At 45.0% G+C, this 21,889-nt stretch overlaps 1 protein-coding gene across 1 annotated transcript in view; it reads left to right on the top strand.

Moving 5' to 3' along the window:
* Nucleotides 1–18,320, top strand: part of Elp1 (elongator acetyltransferase complex subunit 1) — a 58,573-nt gene extending 40,253 nt beyond the window's left edge. The window contains exons 29-37 of the mRNA XM_038347315.2: nucleotides 1,540–1,601; nucleotides 5,416–5,478; nucleotides 6,332–6,392; nucleotides 8,389–8,502; nucleotides 9,234–9,333; nucleotides 9,921–10,048; nucleotides 10,836–10,990; nucleotides 12,814–12,946; nucleotides 17,560–18,320. Of these exons, the coding sequence (XP_038203243.1) occupies nucleotides 1,540–1,601; nucleotides 5,416–5,478; nucleotides 6,332–6,392; nucleotides 8,389–8,502; nucleotides 9,234–9,333; nucleotides 9,921–10,048; nucleotides 10,836–10,990; nucleotides 12,814–12,946; nucleotides 17,560–17,627 (884 nt within the window). The 3' untranslated portion in view covers nucleotides 17,628–18,320. The remainder of the gene's footprint in view (nucleotides 1–1,539; nucleotides 1,602–5,415; nucleotides 5,479–6,331; nucleotides 6,393–8,388; nucleotides 8,503–9,233; nucleotides 9,334–9,920; nucleotides 10,049–10,835; nucleotides 10,991–12,813; nucleotides 12,947–17,559) is intronic.
* Nucleotides 18,321–21,889: the final 3,569 nt, after the last annotated feature.

Here is a 21,889-nt window from a genome sequence, read left to right as displayed (position 1 = left end):
CTAGCTCTTGTAGAGCAGGCTGACCTTAAACTCACAGAGATCCACCTGCCTCTGCCTCTTGAGTACTGGGATTAAAGGTGTGCGCCACCACCGCCCGTCTTAATGCTTGTATTTCTTTCTCTCCTTTCTGTTCTGCAACATGAGTTTTAGGGGTGAAGGGTAATTCAAACCAGAGCATTCTTTAACAAAGCCTTGTATATATTGTTAATGGTCCAAAAATAAAAGAGCAGTTCTGAAACAAGCTTCCAAATTTGTAGGTCACGTGCATGTGTCTGACTATGTCTTTGTCTATGTCTATGTCTGTCTGTCTGTCTGTCTGTCTGTCTGTGTCCTATACGTAGTTACTGCAGATGTTGATTGGCAAGATGTGCAGTGAGCATGGACAAGGCTTTTTTTTTTTAAGAATTTATTATGTATACAGTGTTCTGCCTCCATGTATGCCTGCAGGCCAGAAGAGGGCGCCAGATCTCATTGTAGATGGTTGTGAGCCACCATGTGGTTGCTGGGAATTGAACTTAGGACCTCTGGAAGAGCAGTCAACATTCTTAACCTCTGAGCCATCTCTCCAGCCCCTAAACAAGGCTTTTTTAAAGACATTGTTGTATAGTGTCTTAGACACTGTTCTATTACTGTGAAGAGACACCATGACTTCAGCAACTCTCCTGAAGAAAGGCATTTAACTGGGTCTTGCATACAGCTTCAGAGGTTTAGTCTATTGTCCTCTTGTCAGGGAACATGGTGGCATGCAGGTAGAGATGGTGACTGAGAGTTCTAATCAATATCTGCAGGCGGAGAGATAACACTGGGACTGGCTTGGGCTTTTGAAACCCCCAAGCTTACTCCCAGTTACACTTGCTCTAACAAGGCCATACCTTCTAATAGTGCCACTCCTAAAACATTCAAATACACTAGCCTGTGGGGACCATTCTTTTTCAAACCACTACATACAGCACAGTTACTTTGTATACACATTTAATTTAGGTAGTTTGCACAGCCAGCAAAGGTGAAAACAATGGTGGTTATGTGGCCTTTTTACATTAGTGACACGGGTTTTGTGTGCCTGATACAGTCTGGTTTTTCCAGCTAGAGTGACTGTAGGAGCTGAGGACTGCCTGACGGCTGCCAGCATAACCAGCTACCTCCATCTAGTGCCCACCTTGAGAATCACAGTCTTTGCCTACACAGGAAGAAATGGGTTAGCAAGAGATGCCAGTTAGTTGCCCATTTACATGCCTTTGGAAGCATTTTTTTTTTTTTTAAAGCTAGTTTTGGCAATATGTGACTTTTTTTTTTTTTTCAAATCCTCTGATTAATTTAGATTCCTTTACTAGGCAGGGTGGCTTCTGTAATCCAGGAGCCACAGCAGAGGGTTTCAGCTTCAGGCTGGCCACGTAGGATACAGAGTGAGACTGTGGGTTAGGGGTGTGTGTGCTTCATGTTGTGTGTACACCTGTTGTCATCACAGAAGCTGAGAAGCTTCTAGTCTGGTGTGTCGTGAGGACAGCAGTGGAAGTCAGTTTCTGTTTACTGTCTTTGCAGGAAAGCTGATGGAGCAGAGGAAACACACTGAGGCAGCCTTAGTCCTGGAGCAGTATGCCCAGGTGAGTCCCTCCCCTGGTGAAACGGAAGGAACCATGGTAATGGTTAGGACTTGTGCTGATTTGGCAGGGGACAGCTTTCAGGGGGTGCTTCTCTCTTTCTACCACAGGTCCCAGGGAACAAACTAAGGCTGCCAGGCTTATGAGGAAAGTGGCATCGTTATTGTTATTGTTAGTTTGTCTTTCTGAAACAGTCTCAGGCTAGCCTACACTGATCTTGAACTCCCAGTTCTCCCGCCTCTGACTTTAAAGTGCTGGGATTTAAGCATAGGCCACCACACCTGATTTGTAAAAGTTTTACAGTTGCAGTTGTTGTATTAGGATATTTTTAGAGTGATAGAATGAATGTCTATTAAGAGAAGGGACACTGGATGACCTTCTCAGTATGCTCTGGGTATTCAACAATAGCTGTCTTCCTACTGGAGAAACTAAGAACCACTAGCTTCTCAGTCCTTGAGGCAGGGTGTATCCAAGGTCTAGAGGCTTCCTGAAGAGCTGCTGGAAGCCCAAGGTTCTGATAGCCTTGAAGGAATGTAGCAGCAGCAACAGAGTGGATGAAGTCGCCGGCAGAACACAGAGGGCCCCCCCTCCCCGCTTCACCCCCAGACGAAAACAAAGATTTCCCTCCTACTTTCTTTAGTCTGGGCTGCCACCAGAAGGTGCCACCCATGTTTCGGTTGGCCTTCCTACTTTAAATAACCTGATGAAGAAAGTCTGCTGATGAAGAGACAGCTGCCAGCAGCTATCTCTTAGTTGAGTCCAGATTCAGTCAAGCTGATGATCAAGGTTAACTCTCACACTGATAGACATACTTATGACATAATTGTGTTGTTAGGACATTTCAGGGTCTATCATGGATTAAGACTGGAAGATGATAATTTATTTCAGTAGATATTATAAGAAACTACTTGGGGTGGGGCCGCAGCTGCCACTCCTGTGGCAGTTAACAGCTGTCTGTAGCTCCAGTTCCAGGGGATCCCATGTGCTCTTCTGACTTTCGTGGACACTAAGCACGCACAGGGTGCATAAACATACATGCAGGCAAAACACTCATACAGAAAAAAATAAAGAATAAAAGTTTTAAAAAGAGAGATTGAGTTGAAAGACCAGTGAGTAACTTGCCTGAGAGGGTAGAGAGATTAGAGGAAAGATTTAGAACAAAGTTGTGTTTCCACTGAAATGCCCCTCACTTCCCCTGGGCCTGCCTGCACCAGCTGTGTTACCTGTGGCTCCACAGCAGTTGCCACACAAGTCAGCCACTCAGAACAGACACCAATTGTTTCAACATCTGATAGTGTTTAACTTGGGGCTTAAAATCACTGATTTTGGCCGGGCAGTGGTGGTGCATGCCTTTAATCCCAGCACTCGGGAGGCAGAGGCAGGTGGATCTCTGAGTTCGAGGCCAGCCTGGTCTACAAGAGCTAGTTCCAGGACAGGCTCTAGAAACTACAGGGAAAACCTGTCTTAAAAAACAAAAAAAAAAACAACAACAAAAAAAAATAACTGATTTCAGACTTACTTTGCCCACGCCCCCCTTTCTTTTGTTTGTGTGTGTGTGTTTCAGTATGAGTTTATGTGTAGGCCAGAAAAGGGCATTGGGCGTCCTCTATCACTCTGGCTATTCCTTTGAGGCAGGATCTGTATCTGAACCTGGAGTTCATGTCTGTGCTAGGTTGGAAGCCAGCATGCCTCAGTGCTCCTCCCATCTCTGTCCACCCTGAGCTTACTGTGTGTGTTTGTGGGAACGCACCGCCTGCCAGGCCTTATGACTGTGGAGCAGGCGCCGTTAGCCGCTGAGCCGTTAATGCTCTATCAATGTTTTAGCTACAGTCAGCAGCTTCTTGAGTGCTGTGCCTCGGTTTTCTAATTTCCCTTGTGATTTCTTCATTGACCTGTGGGTTGTTTCAAAATTATTTAACTCAGATATTTTTTTCAGCCATATCTTACTGATTTCTACTTCTGTTTTGATTATATACTTTAAAAAATAAGTATTAGACCAAAATATGGTCTCTTTTACAGGAAGTTGTGTGTGTACGTGGTGTGATGACATGTTCTCTTAGTTACTTTGGGATGGTCAATTGACTGTGCTATTCTGGCTTTTTTTTTTTCTTTTTTTTTTTTTTTTGTTTTGTTTTGTTTTGTTTTTCGAGACAGGGTTTCCCTGTAGTTTCTAAAGCCTGTCCTGGAACTAGCTCTTGTAGACCAGGCTGGCCTCGAACTCACAGAGATCCGCCTGCCTCTGCCTCCCGAGTGCTGGGATTAAAGGCGTGCGCCACCACCGCCCAGCCTATTCTGGTTTTTTATGCCCTTATTGGTTCTCTTAATACTCTGAGTTGCTGGAAGGAAAATGTCTGTTTAAATTTCCAATGTTTATCTATTCTTTGATTCTGCAAGTGTTCGCTTTCTGCATTGTCAAGCTGTGATGTAGGTAGATGCCTACTCATGGTCATGCCAGATACCAATCATCTCTTTATTTCCGTTAAAATTCCATATATTAAAAAAAAATAAAAAATAAAAAAAAACAAATAAAATTCCATATATACTTTACTCTGACGTTGACTTTGTGTGTTTCAGCTCTTTTAACATTAGGGTCTGTTTTTCCATTGTTTTGTTTAATCTGCGTTTTCATGCTTAGGTTTAGTTTTTGTCTGTTGAGCTATGGCGCCAGTCCGTGCTCAGCATTTCTCATGAATCCATCTTATCCCCACTGTTGGCTATCAAATGTTTTGGTGTTTGCTCTGGGATTTACAGTAAATACCAGTCACAAATTAGAGACCGTTTCACATACCCAACAAGTCATTTTCCATTGCTCCCCTTCTCATTAATGTCACTGAACATTTTAACTTTATGTATATTATGTCTATAATTTGCTACTACTTTTGCTTTTAATGATTAGGAAACGTCTAAATGGCACAAGAATGTGTTTTGTGCTTCTTCTCTTACAGGACAAACTAGGAATGTGATTTTTTTTTTTTTTTTGAGCTGTAAGAATCTTGAAGCTACCAGATGATGGTGGTGCATGCCTTTAATCCTAGCATTCAAAAGGCAGAGGCAGGCAGATCTCTTGAGTTCAAGGTTATCCTGGTCTACAGAGTGAGTTCCAGGACAGCCAGGGCTGCACAGAGAAACCCTGTGTTGAAAAACCCTAACAAACAAACAAGAAACCTAAACAAACAAAAAACAAATCTCAGAAACACTCTAAATATATCAACAACCTAATCTTAAGAGCTGAAACCATAAAAGGCTGAAGGGAAAGCAGGAGTAACCTTTATTAATACCTGGGCGGTGTAGTCTTAGTCCCCATACCATAAGATCAACAACTAAAATTGAAGTCTATAAATTAGACTTCATATAAAGAATTATCAAGAATGTACAAAGACAGCTTATATAGTGTAAGAAAATATTTTCAAAGTATTTATGAAGTATTTTCAAAGTATATATGAAGAACAAGAAACAAACAAGCCAACTAGGAAATTACTGTTGAATAGTATATTTGGGGGACTGGTCTTGTTTCCAGTGAGGCTTAGCAGTGAATGTGGAAAAGAACCATTTTTGACAGGCTTACCATGTGACTTTATGTCCAGGGATATAAAGAAGACACGCTTGTCTTGTATTTGTGGTCATTCGGAGCAGTAGCTCCTTTGTCTGTTATGGCAGTGTTTTTGGAGATGTCTATCCTGTGGATGTCTGGACAGGCAAGCTGCCGAGAATGGGGGCTGTGAGGGCTGGGGCTGCCTGGGAAGGTGGAGGGACTCCGTGTGGCGGCTTCTGAGACTGCTGCATTCACCCGTGCTCTTCCTTGCTCTTCCCTTGTCAGGATTATGAAGAAGCTGTGCTCCAGCTGCTGGAAGGAGCCGCCTGGGAAGAAGCTCTGAGGCTGGTAAGAGAAGTTCTGAGCAGCTTCTCCTGTGCTTGGTCTGAGGGAGGTAAAGGAGTGGGTCAGTTGGAATTCCTTGTCTTCTGAGTAAGTGAAGTTAAATAGAAAGTGCCCAGGTTCCCAGTCCTGAGGATAAGTGGTATCTGTGAAGCCCTTTAAAACCTGTTCTTTAGCCGGGCGGTGGTGGTGCACACCTTTAATCCCAGCACTTGGAGGCAAAGGCAGGTGGATCTCTGAGTTTGAGGCTAGCCTGGTCTACCAGGTGAGTTCCAGGGTAGCCAGGGCCATACAGAAAAACCCTGTCTTTAGTAATGTTTGGAATTGGGCCTTCATACACAACACACTGCTGTTTCTTTTTAAAATGAATTGAATTTTCCTGGGATAATATCCTGATCCCTTCTAGTACTGGTCTCTTGTAACATGAGGGCCTGCTTGTTGGGGTTTCTGTCCTGCCTGGTTCCCACAGCTGGTAAGCCCCAAAGAAAATCACACAGAGGTCTCCGTAAGTTATAAACTGATTGGCCCATTAGCTCAGGCTTCTTATTACCTCTTATAACTTATATTAGTCCACTATTTTTATCTATGTTAGCCACATGGCTCAGTACCTTTTTCAGCAGGGCTGGTCACATTCTGCTTCTTCGGTGTCTGGCAGGACTGCAGAAAGAGCTTCCTTCTTCCCAGAATACTCCTGTTCTCATTGCCCTGCCTCTACTTTCTGCCTGCCTACTGGCCAATCAGCGTTTATTTAAAACATAATTGACAGAATACAGAATTGTCCCACACCAGTCTCTGTCTTAATTCTTTGTTGGGTAGTCATGTTCCTGCCCTAAAATACTGCATTTTCCCCCCCTCTTAGGTGTACAAGTATGACAGAGAGGATATTATAGAAACCAGCGTAAAGCCTTCCATTTTAGAAGGTAAGGATTACATCTAGGTGATGTTTTCTTTTAGAATTATGGAAAAGGTAGAAGAAATAGCTAGGACACGGCTCTCTCTGTTACTGCATTTTAATATGTTCTGCTGACTCCATCATAGTTTTAAGACTATATTAAGGTGTTAAGTGATGACATTGAAGAGGTCTGAGTGTTGAAAGCTGCGGTGTCTTCCTGTCCCTGACTAGAGCAGATTTTGGCCTCAGGAGCCTGCCTCTACCTGGAGGCTGCTGGCTTCGAGGTGGGTCACGTGGTGGTGGTGGTGGTGGTGGCTGCGGGGAATCTTTGTGCTTGTGATAGTTAATAAATTTGGATATGCACTATATTATATGGTGGTGTTTTATCAGTGATCACTTCCCTGTATTTTATCCCTGTATTATTATTTATTCATAAGAGACAGGTGCCTACCTGCAATTTAATTTCAGATTCTACGTAAGTTCCAGGTGTATGTGTGAACATATATTTATAGAGAAACAGGAAGCAAAAAATAGGGTAAAATGTTCTTATGGGCAAATCTAGATGAAGGATGGTGTGTTCTTTGGACTAGTACAAGTTTCTCAAGTAGGCTTGAAATTTTTAGATAAAGTGTGTGGCTTTAGGGAACAGAAGAACTAAGTAATAGCTGTAGAATGCTCGGATCCCTGGGGAAGAGAGTCAGCTTCACCTGCAGGTCTTAGAGAGCACCTGTTGGCTTTGCTGCAGATTTAAGCAGAGCTCCCTGGTGAGTGGCGTTTGTGTGCACTCACAGTCTGACCCTGTCTGTTCCCCACCCCACCCCGCTGTTCTGGTTAGAGCCGTGGGTGATTTGGTGCTGTTGGCTGTAGTCATCCCAAACTGAGGACAGAAAGATCCTCCTGACCCTTCCATAATCTAGGCAGTTCTTTTCCAGCAGGAATTTGGGTATGCTGATGATTCTTCTGCAGAGCCTAATTTCTATGCCCTTGGAGAGTTTAGTTTATCTGTATTTTCTTTTACTCTGCTAGTGCTGTTTTCCCACTGGACAGTAATTGCAGAGGTCATTAGAAGCCTTTATTCCATGCCCACACCGTTTCCATGGGTTCCCTCCATCCTGCCTATGTTAGCAACTCCCTGCAAACTCTCTTTGTTTGCTTCTTTCTCTTTGGGTTAGATATCAATCAAGTCTTCACTGATAGGATTTTGTAAGTTTAGTGGTTGAGAGTGTTCTGGGATGGTATTGTGAGGGGGTCTCTATAGGCGTCAAGGCAAACAGCGATCCTCGAAGAGGTGAGAGTGGAAACTCAGTTCAGATTGATTTCGGGGAGTCTTATGCCAGGCGGTTTATTGCCAGTATATTTAAACACAGTATAATTTGGGGAAAAGTTTCCTGGTATACAATCCCCAGTACCCAAGCAAACATAATTATATCAAAATTCTACTTGGGGTACATGTCATTTCTTCCAAGAAGACAGGTTCTAGAAATAGACTTCCTGTAGTAGCTTAAGGGCCTAAAGAAGGCTCTGGCCTGGTCTTGGTCATACAGATAGTGTGGAAGTCATTTGGTCTATTAGCCACCTCTAGTCCTGGTTGTGGGAGCTTGGGGAGCCTCTGGCTCTACAGGTAATGTAAAGGTCATGTAGATTGCTAGCCACCTCGGGTCCTGAGTGTGGAAGCTTGATACAGCCTGGCCCAACAGGTAACACAGATCACCAGGCTCTTAATCGCCTCCAATTCCCAGCTTTCTGGATGGAAGAACAAGTTTTATATCTTTTCCATTGCAAAGACAATTCTGCATGCTCAATGGTCTCTGGGTACAAGGACCTTCATGCTTCCAACAGGACTGATGAACTCTGAGATCTGGTATCTCCAGCTCATTAATGGAATAAAAAAAACTTGGTGGTTAGTCCTACATACATCTTTCGTTGCTGTTGAATTTTTAATCCTTCATCACATCTCCTTCAGTTACGTTTTATCTCTTTGCTTAAAAATCATGCTCAGGATATTTTTCTTTCTGTATCCTCAGCCCAAAAAAATTTTATGGCCTTCCTGGACTCTCAGACAGCGATATTCATTCGCCATAAAGACCGTTTTCTGGTGGTTCGAGAGCTGAAAAGCCAAGGACCACAGATGCATGTGGGTGAGTGCCTCTGAGAAGCCTGTGCTGGTGTGTGGGAGATGGGGGTGGGCACCCATGCACCTGGTCTATGCTGTGTGTTGTCAGTTTTCTGAGACAAGCACTTTATAAAGAGAAAGGGATTGTTTGGGCACATAGCTTTGGAGATAGAAGAATATGGCACCAAAAACATGTGCTTGACATTTGAGGAAGGTATTGTGACAGAAAACCAGGCTGGCAAGTGCAAGAGTTACATGTGTAAGAAAGTAAGGGGCGGCACCAGCCTCCCGTGCAGCCCCACAAGAGCCGGCCGGACCTCAGTACTGTGAGACCGTCATTGACTCCTTGCTTTTGCCACTGTCCCATGCTGCGTGAGTTGCTGAGTAGGGACAGACTGCTTCTGTCGTCTTACCGCTGTGTCGTAGCTGCCTGGAACTCCATGTTGGAGAAGTGCTTAGGGGCCAGGGCCAGGCAGATACCAGAAAAACTCTACCAAGTAGTCCCACTTTTCCCCATCCAACCAGAGCAGTGATATCTTCAGTGTTTCACAAGATGAATTTCCTAGTTCCTCCCCACCTAGTCCCCAGAAAGGAAAAGAATAAATGTGGGAAACTCCAGATTTATAGTGAGTATAATTACCGTGTTAAATGTTACCTTATTTATTATGAGATCAACTTTGAACTGCCCTCCCATTCTCCAGTGTGTGTTGACTGAGTGCAGTCATTTCATGTCTGCATCTGGTTTGTCTTTTCCAGATAACGAGGCGGTGGCCCCTGGTCCAGAGTCGGATGTTTTCTCGGAGAGTGGCAGTGAGATAAGTGGCAGATACTCCCACAGTAACTCGCGGATATCTGCGTACGTATGAGATCTGGTCAGCGCGTTCGCTATGCAGAAACAATTTCTACAAGACAGTGCAGGGGAGTGGGGAACGTCTCTCGGGCCAGCGCGCGCTGTGTGAGGACTTTCCAGCACATCCTCGAAAGGAGGCCGTTCTCACTCTGGCAGTCTCACTGTTGTTTCCTTCCCTCCCCTCCGTTGTTCCGGTGTGTGGTCAGGAGAGCCTCATTTTTACCTTGCCCTGTAGTTTTTAAGACAGGGTCTCACGATGTAGCCCTGGCTGGCCTGGTACCTGCTATGTAGACCATGCTGGCCTCTAACTCACAGAGATCCACCTGCTTTTCCTCCTGAGTGCTGGAACCAAAGGCTTGTGCCATCTCCCCGATCTTACCTTGCATTTTAATCCGAACTGAAGGGAGAAACAGAGCTCTTTAGCTTTCCTTATTTGCCTCTTCTTAGGCCCCATTAGCTTTGTGTGGTTTTAGCCCCTCTTTACTAACATCTCCCCAGATAGAAACGCTGTCTGTAGACACTCTGGTTTCTTAGAAAGTGGTAGCCAACAGGCATGGGAGAGCTTCCTTTTCAACATCTCTCATTTCTAACAGGAGGTCATCTAAAAACCGGCGCAAGGCAGAGCGGAAGAAGTACAGCCTCAAAGAAGGGAGTCCTCTAGAGGACCTGGCACTCTTGGAGGCGCTGAGTGAAGTGGTACAAAGCATTGACAAGATGAAAGGTCTGGTCTTAGTGCTCACCATGCGATACCACAGACAGTCACACTTAATACACAGCTATGATGCAGTGCGGGGCTGGTGGGATGACTCAGGGTCAAAATGCCTGTCACCATGCCTGACAGTTTGATGTCCATCCCTGGGACCCACATAATAGAAAGAAAGGACCCCCTCCCTAAATGTTGCCCTCTGATCTCCACTGAGACACAGACAAAATCAGGTGTTTAAAAAGCAACAACAAAAAAAACCAACACTGATGCTGTTTTCCAGCTTGAACAGTGGTTCTGTAACCTGTGGGCCTCGGCCCCTGCAGGGGTCAAACCAGCCTTTCGTAGGGGTTGCACAGCTGATGTTTATGTTACATAACAGTAGCAAAACTGCAGTCGTGAAGTAATGATGAAAATAATTTTATGGCTGGGGCCAGCACAGCATGAGGAGCTGTATAGAGGGTTGCGGGGTTAGGAAGGTTGAGAACCACTGAGTTAGAGGGAAGAAGCAAGCGGTCAGTGGGAAGCTGAGTCAGCCCTTCCCAGCCCCTGAAGGAGAAGCCTTGTGAGGATGTAGTGCTTAAGCCAGGAACAGGGACCACACAGCATGGCTTTCTGCTCGTTCACTGAGTTTCCCTTTCCTTCCCATGTGCTGAATTATGAATTATTCCAGCATTTGGGAAGAAGAAAGTGGAAGAATGCTTCTCTAGGGTGGTGCCAGCCACTGTGAGCCTGGGGAAGAAGTCCCTGTGTGATTGTAGCAGTGCAGCTGGGACTCAGCTCCCTCTCATGTTTCTCTCTCCAGACGAAGTGCACAGTATCTTAAGGGCGCTCTTTATCCTGGCGTTTGAACAGCAAGCACAGGAACTGCAGAAGGCCTATGAGAATACTCTGAAGCTTATGGAGAGGGCAGTTCCGGAAATCTGGACTCTTGACTGCCAGCAGAGTTCACTCTCATCGGTAAGTTTCCTCAGCCACCACCTGCAGTCTCTGCCTTCTCTCTGTAACCCCCAAGAGTCTAGACTGGAAGTCGACTTTTGCTTCGAGTGTCAGAGTTAACTGCCTTAGCTTCACGCTTACCTTAAGCAGTCGGCTTGCCTGTTTCCTGCTAAGGTGAAGTAGGTTGTTGTTTTTCCTTTTCAGATAGAGCAGCCGTCGTGGGGATGACTGGAAATCCTCATTGACAGTGGAGTATGGAGGAGGGAGGGAAGCCAGGCTTAGATCCTAGATCTCGAGCCCCGGAGCGGGGTGGGGGAGTTTTGTGTCCCATGAAGTGTTCTCATGTATTTTCTATCTGCTGGCTACTTGAGCTCTCAAGTCTAATGTGGAGAGTTTTGATTAGGATTTAGAAAAGCTGGTGTAACAATCAGAGTTCAGTAAGGAAAACAAAATCCACGCCTGTTATTTTCCCAAGGAGAATTTAATACCTGGTTGATGGAATAAGCACTGAGGGACTGAAAGGGCAAGAGAGGAGCCGCGGAGGCCGAGAGACAGCGGCTAGGGAGTAGCGCCTGCCCTGCGGGAAGGAGAGAAAGAGCTTGGGGATGGTGACGGTCTGGAGAGGGTGCTGCTTAGTGAGACCTGAGAGCTGAGGGAGGCGGCCCCACGAGGCTGGTTTTAAGTGTCCAGAGAGAAATAGGAACGGGAATGAATAGCCCTTAAAAGCAAGCACGTTGCTTTTCCTTCCAGCTGTGCCCTCTCCTCTAATCCTCCTTTTTGGTGGGGCGTAACAGGGCATCAGCTGATGGAGAAAACTGGTCATGCCCCCGTCCTGGCTTCACTGGCTGTGGATAGAAGGGTGGATTTGGTGTTTAGCAACAGGAAGTTGCAATCATTTCACTGGCTAGAAATCTGTCGGATTCTAGGTTTCGATTTCCTAGGTTAGTGTGGAAACTTCCATGGGTGTTTTATCAGCATGTTTGAAAGACTTAATAAGAGGGTGGATATTTGTAAAGAGCACTTTACATGCCACAGCAAGGAAAGCAGCTAAAAATCTAGATGCCACAAATGCTTGAATTAACTATAATGGATGTTGCCTAGAAATACGATTATCTTCCACACTGCAGTGTTTTGAAGTCATCAGTTTCGAATGCCTCTCCACTTCTGTTCAGATCACAGTACCTTCTACGATAGCAGCTCTGTGAATCTTGTAGGGAAAGCGCGTAGATGTTTTGTTTGGCAGGGTGGAAGTGGGCCTTGTTCCGGGCACCATGAGTCACTTGTAAGTGTTTTTGAGCTCGTCGTATTACAGCTGATCGTGTTCCGGCAGGGATGCATGCAAAGACCAGTGAGAGCAAAACAGAGGGCTGGTATCTGCCAGAGGCTCACTGCCAGCATGGACCCAGTGAGATCTATGTAGAGTTGGTGTTCCACCCATATGACACATATGTGTATTTCTTTTCATATAAAAATTACTATTTCCAGCCAGGTGGTGGTAGCACACGCCTTTAATCCCATCACTTGGGAGGCAGAGGCAGGAGGATCTCTGTGAGTTCGAGGCCAGCCTGGTCTACAAGAGCTAAACTTGGATTTTCCTCTCCCCATGGGCTAGGGTCTGCTCACTTGGAAAAGGCCAAGCCAGCTTGTTGTGGAGTCCCCTCCTCCTTTGCCGCCTGTTTCTGGGAGACAGGAGGCTTAGCGGTCTGAGCTGAGAGAGAGCACAGAAGCTGGCCTGTACCTATTAGAACTGAGAAAGACAGCAGACCCGGTTGCTGCTAGTGGAGACTATGGGTCTGTCACCATCCAAAAATCATCTCTGCTGACATAACCTGTTTTCTGCTTAGGTCCTAGGTCCGAATTCCACTGTGAATAGCATCACCGCCTCTTACCAGCAGCAGCAGCACCAGCAGCAGCAGCAGCAGCAGCCGCCCCAGCCGCAGCAGCAGCAGCAGCCGCCGCCTTCTGTCCCTGTTCTCGGTCAGTGACTTCTCTCCACGTTGTCTCTGTGCTGCGCAGGGCTGGGTGTTGGTGTTGGCGAGATCAGCTGTTTAAGGGATCCCTCTCAATCTGAAACCACATTTTCTTTTTATTTTAAATTTTTTATTCATTTTATATACCAAACACAGTTCCCTCTCTTCCCCTCCTCCTGCTCCCCCTCCCTCAATCTACTCCCCATAATCTGCACAACTGTTTCCCACATGTATAGGGTCTAGTTTGGTCTTTTTTTTTAAAAAAAAATATTTATTTATTTGTTATGTATACAATATTCTGTCTGTGTATATGCCTCCAGGCCAGAAGAGGGCACCAGACCCCATTACAGATGGTTGTGAGCCACCATGTGGTTGCTGGGAATTGAACTCAGGACCCTTGGAAGAGCAGGCAACACTCTTAACCTCTGAGCCATCTCTCCAGCCCTAGTTTGGTCTTTTATAGGCTCCCCAGCTGTCAGTATAGAGTCTGTTAGCTCCCGTGAGCTTGAACAAGAGGGAACTGAGACCACATTTTACGTGACTCTAGTATTTCTAATGTTGGTGGCTTGGAGGGAAGGATGCAACATGCCTTAAGTTTGTTTGCTTGTATTTTTGGAGACAAGGTTTAACTATGTATTTCTGGCTAGCTGGAACTTACTCTGCAGACCAAACTGGACTTGAACTCAGAGATCCCGAGTTCTTGAACTGTCTCCCGAGTTCTGGGATTTAAGATGTATACCACCACTCCTGGCACAATGTGACATTTTATTTATTTATTTTTAAATTAACTCTTGAGCAGCCCATTTTAGGACATGTATTACCCTTTTGTCTCTATCATCTCTCCCCATCTCGTAATGCCCATGTTTCAATCTGAATTAAAACCTTTTCTTGCCGGGCAGTGGTGGCACTTGCCTTTAATCCCAGCACTCAGAAGGCAGAGGCAGGCGGATCTCTATGAGTTTGAGGCCAGCCTAGTCTACAGAGTGAGTTCCAGGACAGCCAGGGCTGCACAGAGAAACCCTGTCTTGAAAAAACAAAACAAAAAACAAAAAAAAAAATTCTTAACCAACTCCAGCTTTGCTTTAAAAAAAAATCTCAGTGACAGTTGCATGCCCGCGTGTCCATCCATGCATGTATGAACATCACAATTGCAGCATGAGCCCTAAGAGCCCACACCTACACAAGCGGGAGACCTCTGAGTTGGGATTCTGGCACTTACAATTATCCTTCCCACCTTCCGAATATTATTAGGAGACATATTTTTATCACCTTACAACTGATGTTAGAATTTGAAGGCACATCTAAATAAATATCATTTATTTACATTTCCTACTTCGTTCCACCTAAAACATTTTGTTGTGGGAGATGGTTCTCAGTTACATGACATATTCCTAAAAGTTTGAGACCATCAAGGCTTCATCTTGAACGCTGTCTTGAAATCCCCTGGCATGTATTTGGCATCTAAGTGTTTGCACTTCAGGTGATTGCTCCCATCATACCAGCCTCCCTGGGCTCTGGGAAGCCCATATTAAGGTCAACTAACTGCCTTCTAAAACTGCCGTTACTTGCTCTTCCTAGTGCACCAGCCAATGGTCTGGAATGTTTTTCATGTAAAAATTGTGCTGTAATAGCATTTGATGACATTTGGAGCAGGCCTTGCATGCTCCCTAACACTTTGTGCTGTCCGTCTTGTCTCTCATGTGGCCAGGAACTGTGGTGCTTGTTCCCTTCTGCCTGGAATTTGGCAGGCCGCCTTTGCCAACACTTCACACACTTGCCCTGCAAAGCAAAGACTTCGTCTTAAACCTAAGGCCATTTTTCTGTTCTGTTGTGTTGTCTAGTCTCCACCCTCATTCTTGCTGCTGGCCTGCTGATGACCTTCAGGACAGCTCCAGTCACCCCATGCCCTGAGGATTTCTAATGGCTTACCAGCATCAGAGAACAGTTGTGCTTTTCTCTGTAAAGTCTGTAACATGTGAGGGTTCCTCGTCTGAGTTTATAATGTCAGTGTCCTGTGGCTCCAAAGTTGGGTGGTATTTTACATTCTTGTCACTGTGACAGGATTACCCCATCCTGTCAGGGAGAGCATGTTGATAGGAGCAGCTTGCTGCTGTGGTGGCAGGATTGTGTGGCAGCTGATTGTAGCATGACACCAACCAGGAACCAGAGAGGTCAGTTTCAAGCCAGGCAGAAGCATAGCTCATAAACCCCATTCAACTCAGCTCCTGTGTCTGCCAGCTATGCCCTATGTCTAGAAGGTCCTGCAACCTCCCAGAGCACTGCCACAGCTTGGATTCAGCTGTTTAAATGCCTGGGTTATGTGTAGGGGTGGTGGCTTTAAAATGCAAATCCTAACAGGTAGAAAGGGGGAAAGTTGTAATTCAAAAGTAGCTAGCAAAAAAACACTCAGCAAATTAGTTCCACTCAAATAGTCCCATTGCCCTTCCACAGCGAATAGTGGTGTGCATATCTCACATTAGTGGAGGCATTGGCAATGCCTGTTTGTCAGTATCTGTGATCGCCATGCGTGGTGCTGTCCAGCAGCAGAGACTGATTGGTTGCAGGTCTCATGACGTAGCCTGAGGTGTGATAGTGGGAAAGCTCTAAACTTGAGACTGGGTGTTACAGTTCTGAGCGCTTCTGAAGGGGATCTACTGGTAAATAGTCATCAAAGGGTTCTTATTAAAATGATTCTTTTTGCCCCATGAAAGTCAGACATGGAAATGTAAAACATGTCCTCTTTTGCTGTCAGTCAGCCCAGGTTGTCATTCTGGGCTGATTTGATATTTTATACTTATTCTTGGTTAACTCTAGAATCAAATATAGTTGCAATTATGTAATGTTTTTAAAAGACAATAGATTCTTCTGCAACTTTTTAAAAGATAAAATCTCATTCAAGCTTTAACCACCATGAAATTATGGACCTGCTTAACCTTGTTTTGGTATTGATATTCTTTTATACCCCAAACTAGTGGGATCTGTTTATATAGTTTGACTTGTGGGGAGGGTGGTTGTTTTTTTATTTCTGGAAAATGATAGGCATGATAACATAGGTAATTAGAACCTGTATGGATCAATAGGATAGGAAAATCTAGATTGCAAAGCATATTGAAGAAAATTAAAATTTGGTTCAGGCCTTGTAATCTGGCAGTTTGTAGTTAATCAGTGTGTATAAGCATGTGTTTGTATAAAATGCAAAATCATGGTTAAAAAATTCTCTTAAAGATTTTTTGCATTGTTAAATTTAAAAAAAATTTAATAGTGCATATGCAGATATATTGCTAGAAATTTAATTATTAGCAAATAATAATGAAACAGTTTTAAATACCTTTTTATTTCTTGGTTGGTTGGTTGGTTGGTTGGTTGGTTGGTTGGTTGGTTGGTTGGTTTTTCAAGACAGGGTTTCTTTGTGTAACCTTGTCTGTCCCAGAACTCATTCTGTAGACCAGGCTGGCCTCAAACTCCCAGAGATCCACCTGCCTCTGCCTCCTAAGTGCTGGGATTAAAGGCATGTACCACCCCCACCTGGATCCTTATATATATATTTTTTTCTTGTCTGTGCTTCATATATATGATTCCTAGTCAGATTAGAGACTCCTGAAGTCTAAAGGAAGAAACACAGAATTCCCACCTGAAACTACTTCCTACTTTTTTTTAAAGTCAGTTTTGCTGACCATCTGTTTCATAGAATGTAGTAGGAGCTGCGGGCTGCATCCCGCCACCCGGCTCACGGCCACCGGCTAGCTTTACCCAAAATAATTACATGGAAACTGTATTCTTTTAAACACTGCTTGGCCCATTAGCTCTAGCCTCTTACTGGCTAACTCTCACATCTTGATTAACCCATATTTAGTAATCTGTGTAGCACCACGAGGTGGTGGCTTACCGGGAAGATTCTAGCCTGCATCCATCTCGGAGAGGAGAGTCATGGCGACTGCTTTCTTTCTCCCACAATTCTGTTCTGTCTACTCCGCCTACCTAATTTTCTGTCCTATTAAAGTGCCAAGGCAGTTTCTTTATTAACCAATGAAAGAAACACAAGACAGATGACCCTTCTCAATTAATAGAATTCTGTTACTTTCTGTCATTCACTTGACTTACTGTAACATACTGCCATGTTTTATTATTAAAATTGAGAAAATTTTCACATATGGTAAAATGTAGATCTAGTTTGCAATTTGACAGTTTTTTAAAAATGTACCCTTCAGGTCTGGAGAGATGGCTTTTGGTGGTTAAGAACATTTTCATTCTTGCAGAGGACCAAGATTGGTTCACCTATAGGCTTACAGCCATCCAAAACAGTCCCCTGGGATTTCAGTGTCCCCTCTGGTCTCCAGGGGCACTGTGTGCAAATGGTGTAGATACGTGTGTGTGTGTGTGTGTGTGTGTGTGTGTGTGTGTGTGTAACATAAACATACATAAAACACATCTAAAAATTAGAAAATAAGCAGAAACCAATACTACCTCTCCCTATTCAAATACTGAATCACCTAATGAACACATGTGCAGCCTGATGCCCTTCCTCTTCTCTGGGCAGGGCATCCAGGCTGTGTTTGCTTTGATACTACAGGGTTGAGGGTGGCAGACCCATAATCACTTCCCTTCCATTCTTGCTTTTAGATGTTGGAATCTGTGTGCCACCAAAGATTGACCTGAGAGGCCTATGGAAGCTGAGCCTGCTGGACTGACTGACCTGTGAAGAAGGCATCACTGGGAAGACCGTTTGTCCCTCACTCCTCATTGTGCTTCTAGTTCTTGCTCCTCAGAGGCCTGACTGTTGAGAACTGAGATATGGGATGGTCTGCCTTTGCCCTGCCTACAGCTGCTGTGAGCACCAGACTTAGCACTAAGCAGTCTGGTTCTTACTTTAAGTACTGCCAGAACTTTGTTTTAACCAACATATTACAGTTTGTTTTTTTAAATGCTGTTTTTAGCTGGGCATGGTGGGGCATGCCTATAATCCCAGCAACGCAAAAAGCTGAGGCAGAAAGGCAGGTTCAAGACCAGTGTGGGATACAGCAAGACCTTATATCAGACCCTGCTGTTGTTGTATTTAGTGCTCTTTGAGAACATGGCTTCTAAAGCAAAAAATCATGGACTTGATTTTCATGCACAGATCCAGGCCTAGTTTCTGTTGTAACCGTGGATAACACTCTTCATTGATTTGATCCTCAGTTCCTGTGTAGATAGGGAGTGATGTTTCATTCTACCTCGCAACAAACAAACAAAAAAAGTGAAGTTCCATTTCTATGTTGTTTTGCATTGCTGACATAGTGTATTGTATAAAAACAGGCTGTTACTGCTGCCAACATTCAGTCAGATGTGATTGTGTAGCTGGCATCTTCCCACCCGACTCAAAGCAGAATAAAAAGTTAAATGTGTTCGGGGACTGGAGAGTTGACTCAGCACTTCAGAACAATTATTGTGCTTGCAGAGGACCTGGGTCTGATCCCAGCACCCACATGGCAGTTCACAACTGTTCTCTTCAGCTCCAAGGGATCTGATGCCCTCTTCTGACCTCAGTGGGCACCAGGCAAGCACGTAGTACACCAAAATACATACATACAGCCAAAACATACATACAAAATAAATCTTAAAATTTTTTTTAATTAAATGTGCCATTCAATCAGGCTATATGCTACCAGCTTTAATTGGTCTATAAGCCTCCTTGTGGTGTGAATGAAATGCACCCCATGGGCTCTTCTGGAGAGGCACTATCAGGGGGTAATCATGGCCTTGTTCAACTAGGTGTGGCTTTAGAGGGAGCATGCCATTGGGGACAAGCTTTGTGGTTTCAGATGCTTAAGCCAGGCCCAGCGTCTCACTGTCTGCCGATCTGGATGTAGAACTCTCTCAGCTACCTCTCTAGTACCATCTCCGCCTGCGTGCCACCATGCTTCCTGTCATGATCATGTTTTCCACCAGGGTGACAATGGACTGAACCTCTGAACTTTAAGTCAGTCCCAATTAAATGCTTTCCTTTCTAAGGGTAGCTGTGGTTCTGGTGTCTCTTCCCAGCAATAGAAACCCTAACTGCGACCCTCCTCTACCTGCACTGTTACAGGGACTGCTTTATCACCAGTGTATACTCTGCTAGAGTCATCAGTGGTCCGGTGGGATGGACTGGAATTCGCTGTACTTCAGTGCCGGGTAAGACAGCAGGCATAGTATGGCAGCAGGGATGGAGGTTACTCTTTGCTCTCCAGACCCTGCCTCCTTTGCTGAGTGATTTTTGTCAGTGTCTAGGCAGACTAGTTTACTTTCTGTAAGGTGTTTAACCTGTTTCATCCTGTTTCCAAAAGCTTGGAAGAATAAGACTCTCTCTCTCTCTCTCTCTCTCTCTCTCTCTCTCTCTCTCTCTCTCTCTCTCTCTCTCTCTCTCGTCAAGTCTAGAAATAGGTCAATTTATTTTAATTAGAGGCTTTTTAAAAATTCTTTGACAGTTTCATACTCACTAGATAGTTGTCTTAAGAGACATCGTGACCATGGCAACTCTTACAAATTGAAGGGGTTTGCTTACAGTTTCAGAGGTTCAGTCCATTCTCATCATGTGCAGGCAGACATGGTGCTGGAGCTGAGAGTCCTACATCTTGACACAGAGACCACATGACATCTGCTGACACACTGGGCAGTATGCTAAGCATAGGAAATCTCAGAGCCTGCTCCCACAGTAACACACTTCCTCCAACAATGCCACACCTCCTAATAGTGCCACTCCCGGTTTGGGCCATTTTCTTTCAAACCACACCAATGGTGGTACATACTTCATCCCTGTTGTAACAAACTTGCGAAGTTACCCCCAGCTAACTTAAATTTAGATGATATCGGAAGTACTAGACTTACATGTTACTGTGTGGAGCCTGTTTTTATCTACTGGGACAGGTGGATCCGGTGAGAGCATTGAAAATGTTTTGTGAAAGAATGTGGTTCTACCAGCTTTCCATTGACATTTTAGTGTTTAGGCCTGGAGCATCCTGAAGTTGAGCAAATGGCTCTTGGAGCCTCAGATGCTCAGGGTGCAAGTGTGACTAAGAATCCCAGTAAGACTTGAAGGCTCTTGTTTAAGAGCTAAAAGTCACAATTGTAGCCATTGGGAGCACTGCCTGGGGACCAGATCCTGAAGCATGTATCTGCTTTCCATCAGCTGTGAGAAAGCCACTGGGCAATATAGGGAAACTGATTGGGGTGGCTGGGGCCTCCAGCCTCATTCCAGACCCGTGCTCAACACCACCACCACTGGTGTCGCCGCAACAGCTGCTGCAGCCACATCTTAGGGACAGTAGTAGTCATGGTCTCCAGGTGGCCCATTCCCTCTCCCATGTTAAATGTTTCTCCAACCAACAGAAACACACAGACACATAGTAAAGACAACCATGGGTGGCTACCACACATTCATACACCTGAATGGACCAGGGGAGTCCAGTGATGTCTCACATGGATTCCAGACACTGGGCCTGCATCTGCAGCTGGCCTCTCCTTTATGTCCTAAACAGAAGGTACCTTAACCAGACTTACCTGTGGAGGTGACAGACCAGGTGATTTTCAATTTTGTTTCCTTTTGGGGTATAGGTCTCATTTCTCCAAGGCATTAGGTAGCAATTAATCAGAGGGGGTCCTGGGACCCTGGAACATCTCAGGTTGTGTACCCCCTAGAATTCCCTTGGCTACCATACTCCTCCTTGCTCCAAGGGGCTCTGAGACCCCCAGTGTGTCAAGGTCTGTTCTCTGGGAATCTCGCTGGGGTCTCCAGAAATGTGAGGTATCCACTTGTATGTGGATTCAAGCCAGAAAGTCTATTAGCTGGCAACTGTGCTGGGTGTTTGGGACCTGATTGTAGTCCTGAGTCTTTAAAAAAAAAAAAAAGGTGAACATTTTTTTAAAATTTACTTTTTATATACCAATCCTAGTCGCCCCCCCCCACCCCTTCCACCTCTTGCTCCTCTCCCCACCCTACCCTCCATCCACTCCTCAGAGAAGGTAAGGCTCTCCTGGGAAGTCAACCAAGTCTGTCCCATCACCTCAAGGTCCCCCTCCCCCTCCCCCGTGCCTATGCTGAGCAAGGTATCTCTCCATGGAGAATGGTCTCCACCAAGTCAGTTCATACATTCGAGTTAGATCCTGGACAGGATGTGCTTTTAAGCACAAAACTACATCCTGTGTTGAAACAGCTCAGCAAGGACAGTTAGCCAGAAGGGAACTACAGAAGCCAAAACAAGTTAGTACAGTTAGCGACTTTGCCAGAACTATGGGCTTCGATGGATTAGGTCTTTGTTCTGGTTTTGGCAGGTGTACTGGGTTTTGAGACCTGAACGGTACTTCTATTGTAGCATCCATCCGTAGTGCTAAGGGAATGATAAAAGTCTTCAGTGGCCAGTAACCCTGGTGGCTTACTATGAACCAGTTTTGAGACATACTGGTGAGTAAAAAAGATGTATAGTTAAGACAGGGTAGTTAAAACAAGGTAGATTACCAGCATCTTCTAAGTCTTCCGAGTTTGCTGTCAGTGCTGCTTTGTGGGAGACTGAACTTACTCAGCATTCTGTGGGGGATTGTGGATGAGGATCCCCTCGTATCCTTTAACATCACTTTCTCTTAACCCATTTCTATCACATTTTTCCTTAAGCACATTTTAACAACAAAGTAGTTTCTACAGTGGGAAGCCTAATGTTAGACCAAGTTTCTTCCAAGAGAAACTGAGCAGTCAGCACAGTGCATGTCTGACTCTCATATCCCCGCTCCACCCCCAGGTGTTTGCATCATTTAAGGCAAGGACACATCTGTGTGGCTCTTACTCCGTCAGGAAATAGGCGTGCTGTGAAGGGAAGGGGACACGAGGGGTCTTTAATGCTACAGGAATGAACATGCCAGCTCACACACCATATGTAGAAAGGTGTTCCCTCATGCAGGAAAGCTGACACACTGTCACCACAGTGGCCACGCTGCCGTCAGT

The sequence above is a fragment of the Arvicola amphibius genome, chromosome 11 (assembly GCF_903992535.2).
Source record: "Arvicola amphibius chromosome 11, mArvAmp1.2, whole genome shotgun sequence".
Lineage (NCBI taxonomy): Eukaryota > Metazoa > Chordata > Mammalia > Rodentia > Cricetidae > Arvicola > Arvicola amphibius.
Note: the sequence above shows the minus strand (reverse complement) of the source record. Positions and strands in the feature narration are given on the sequence as shown.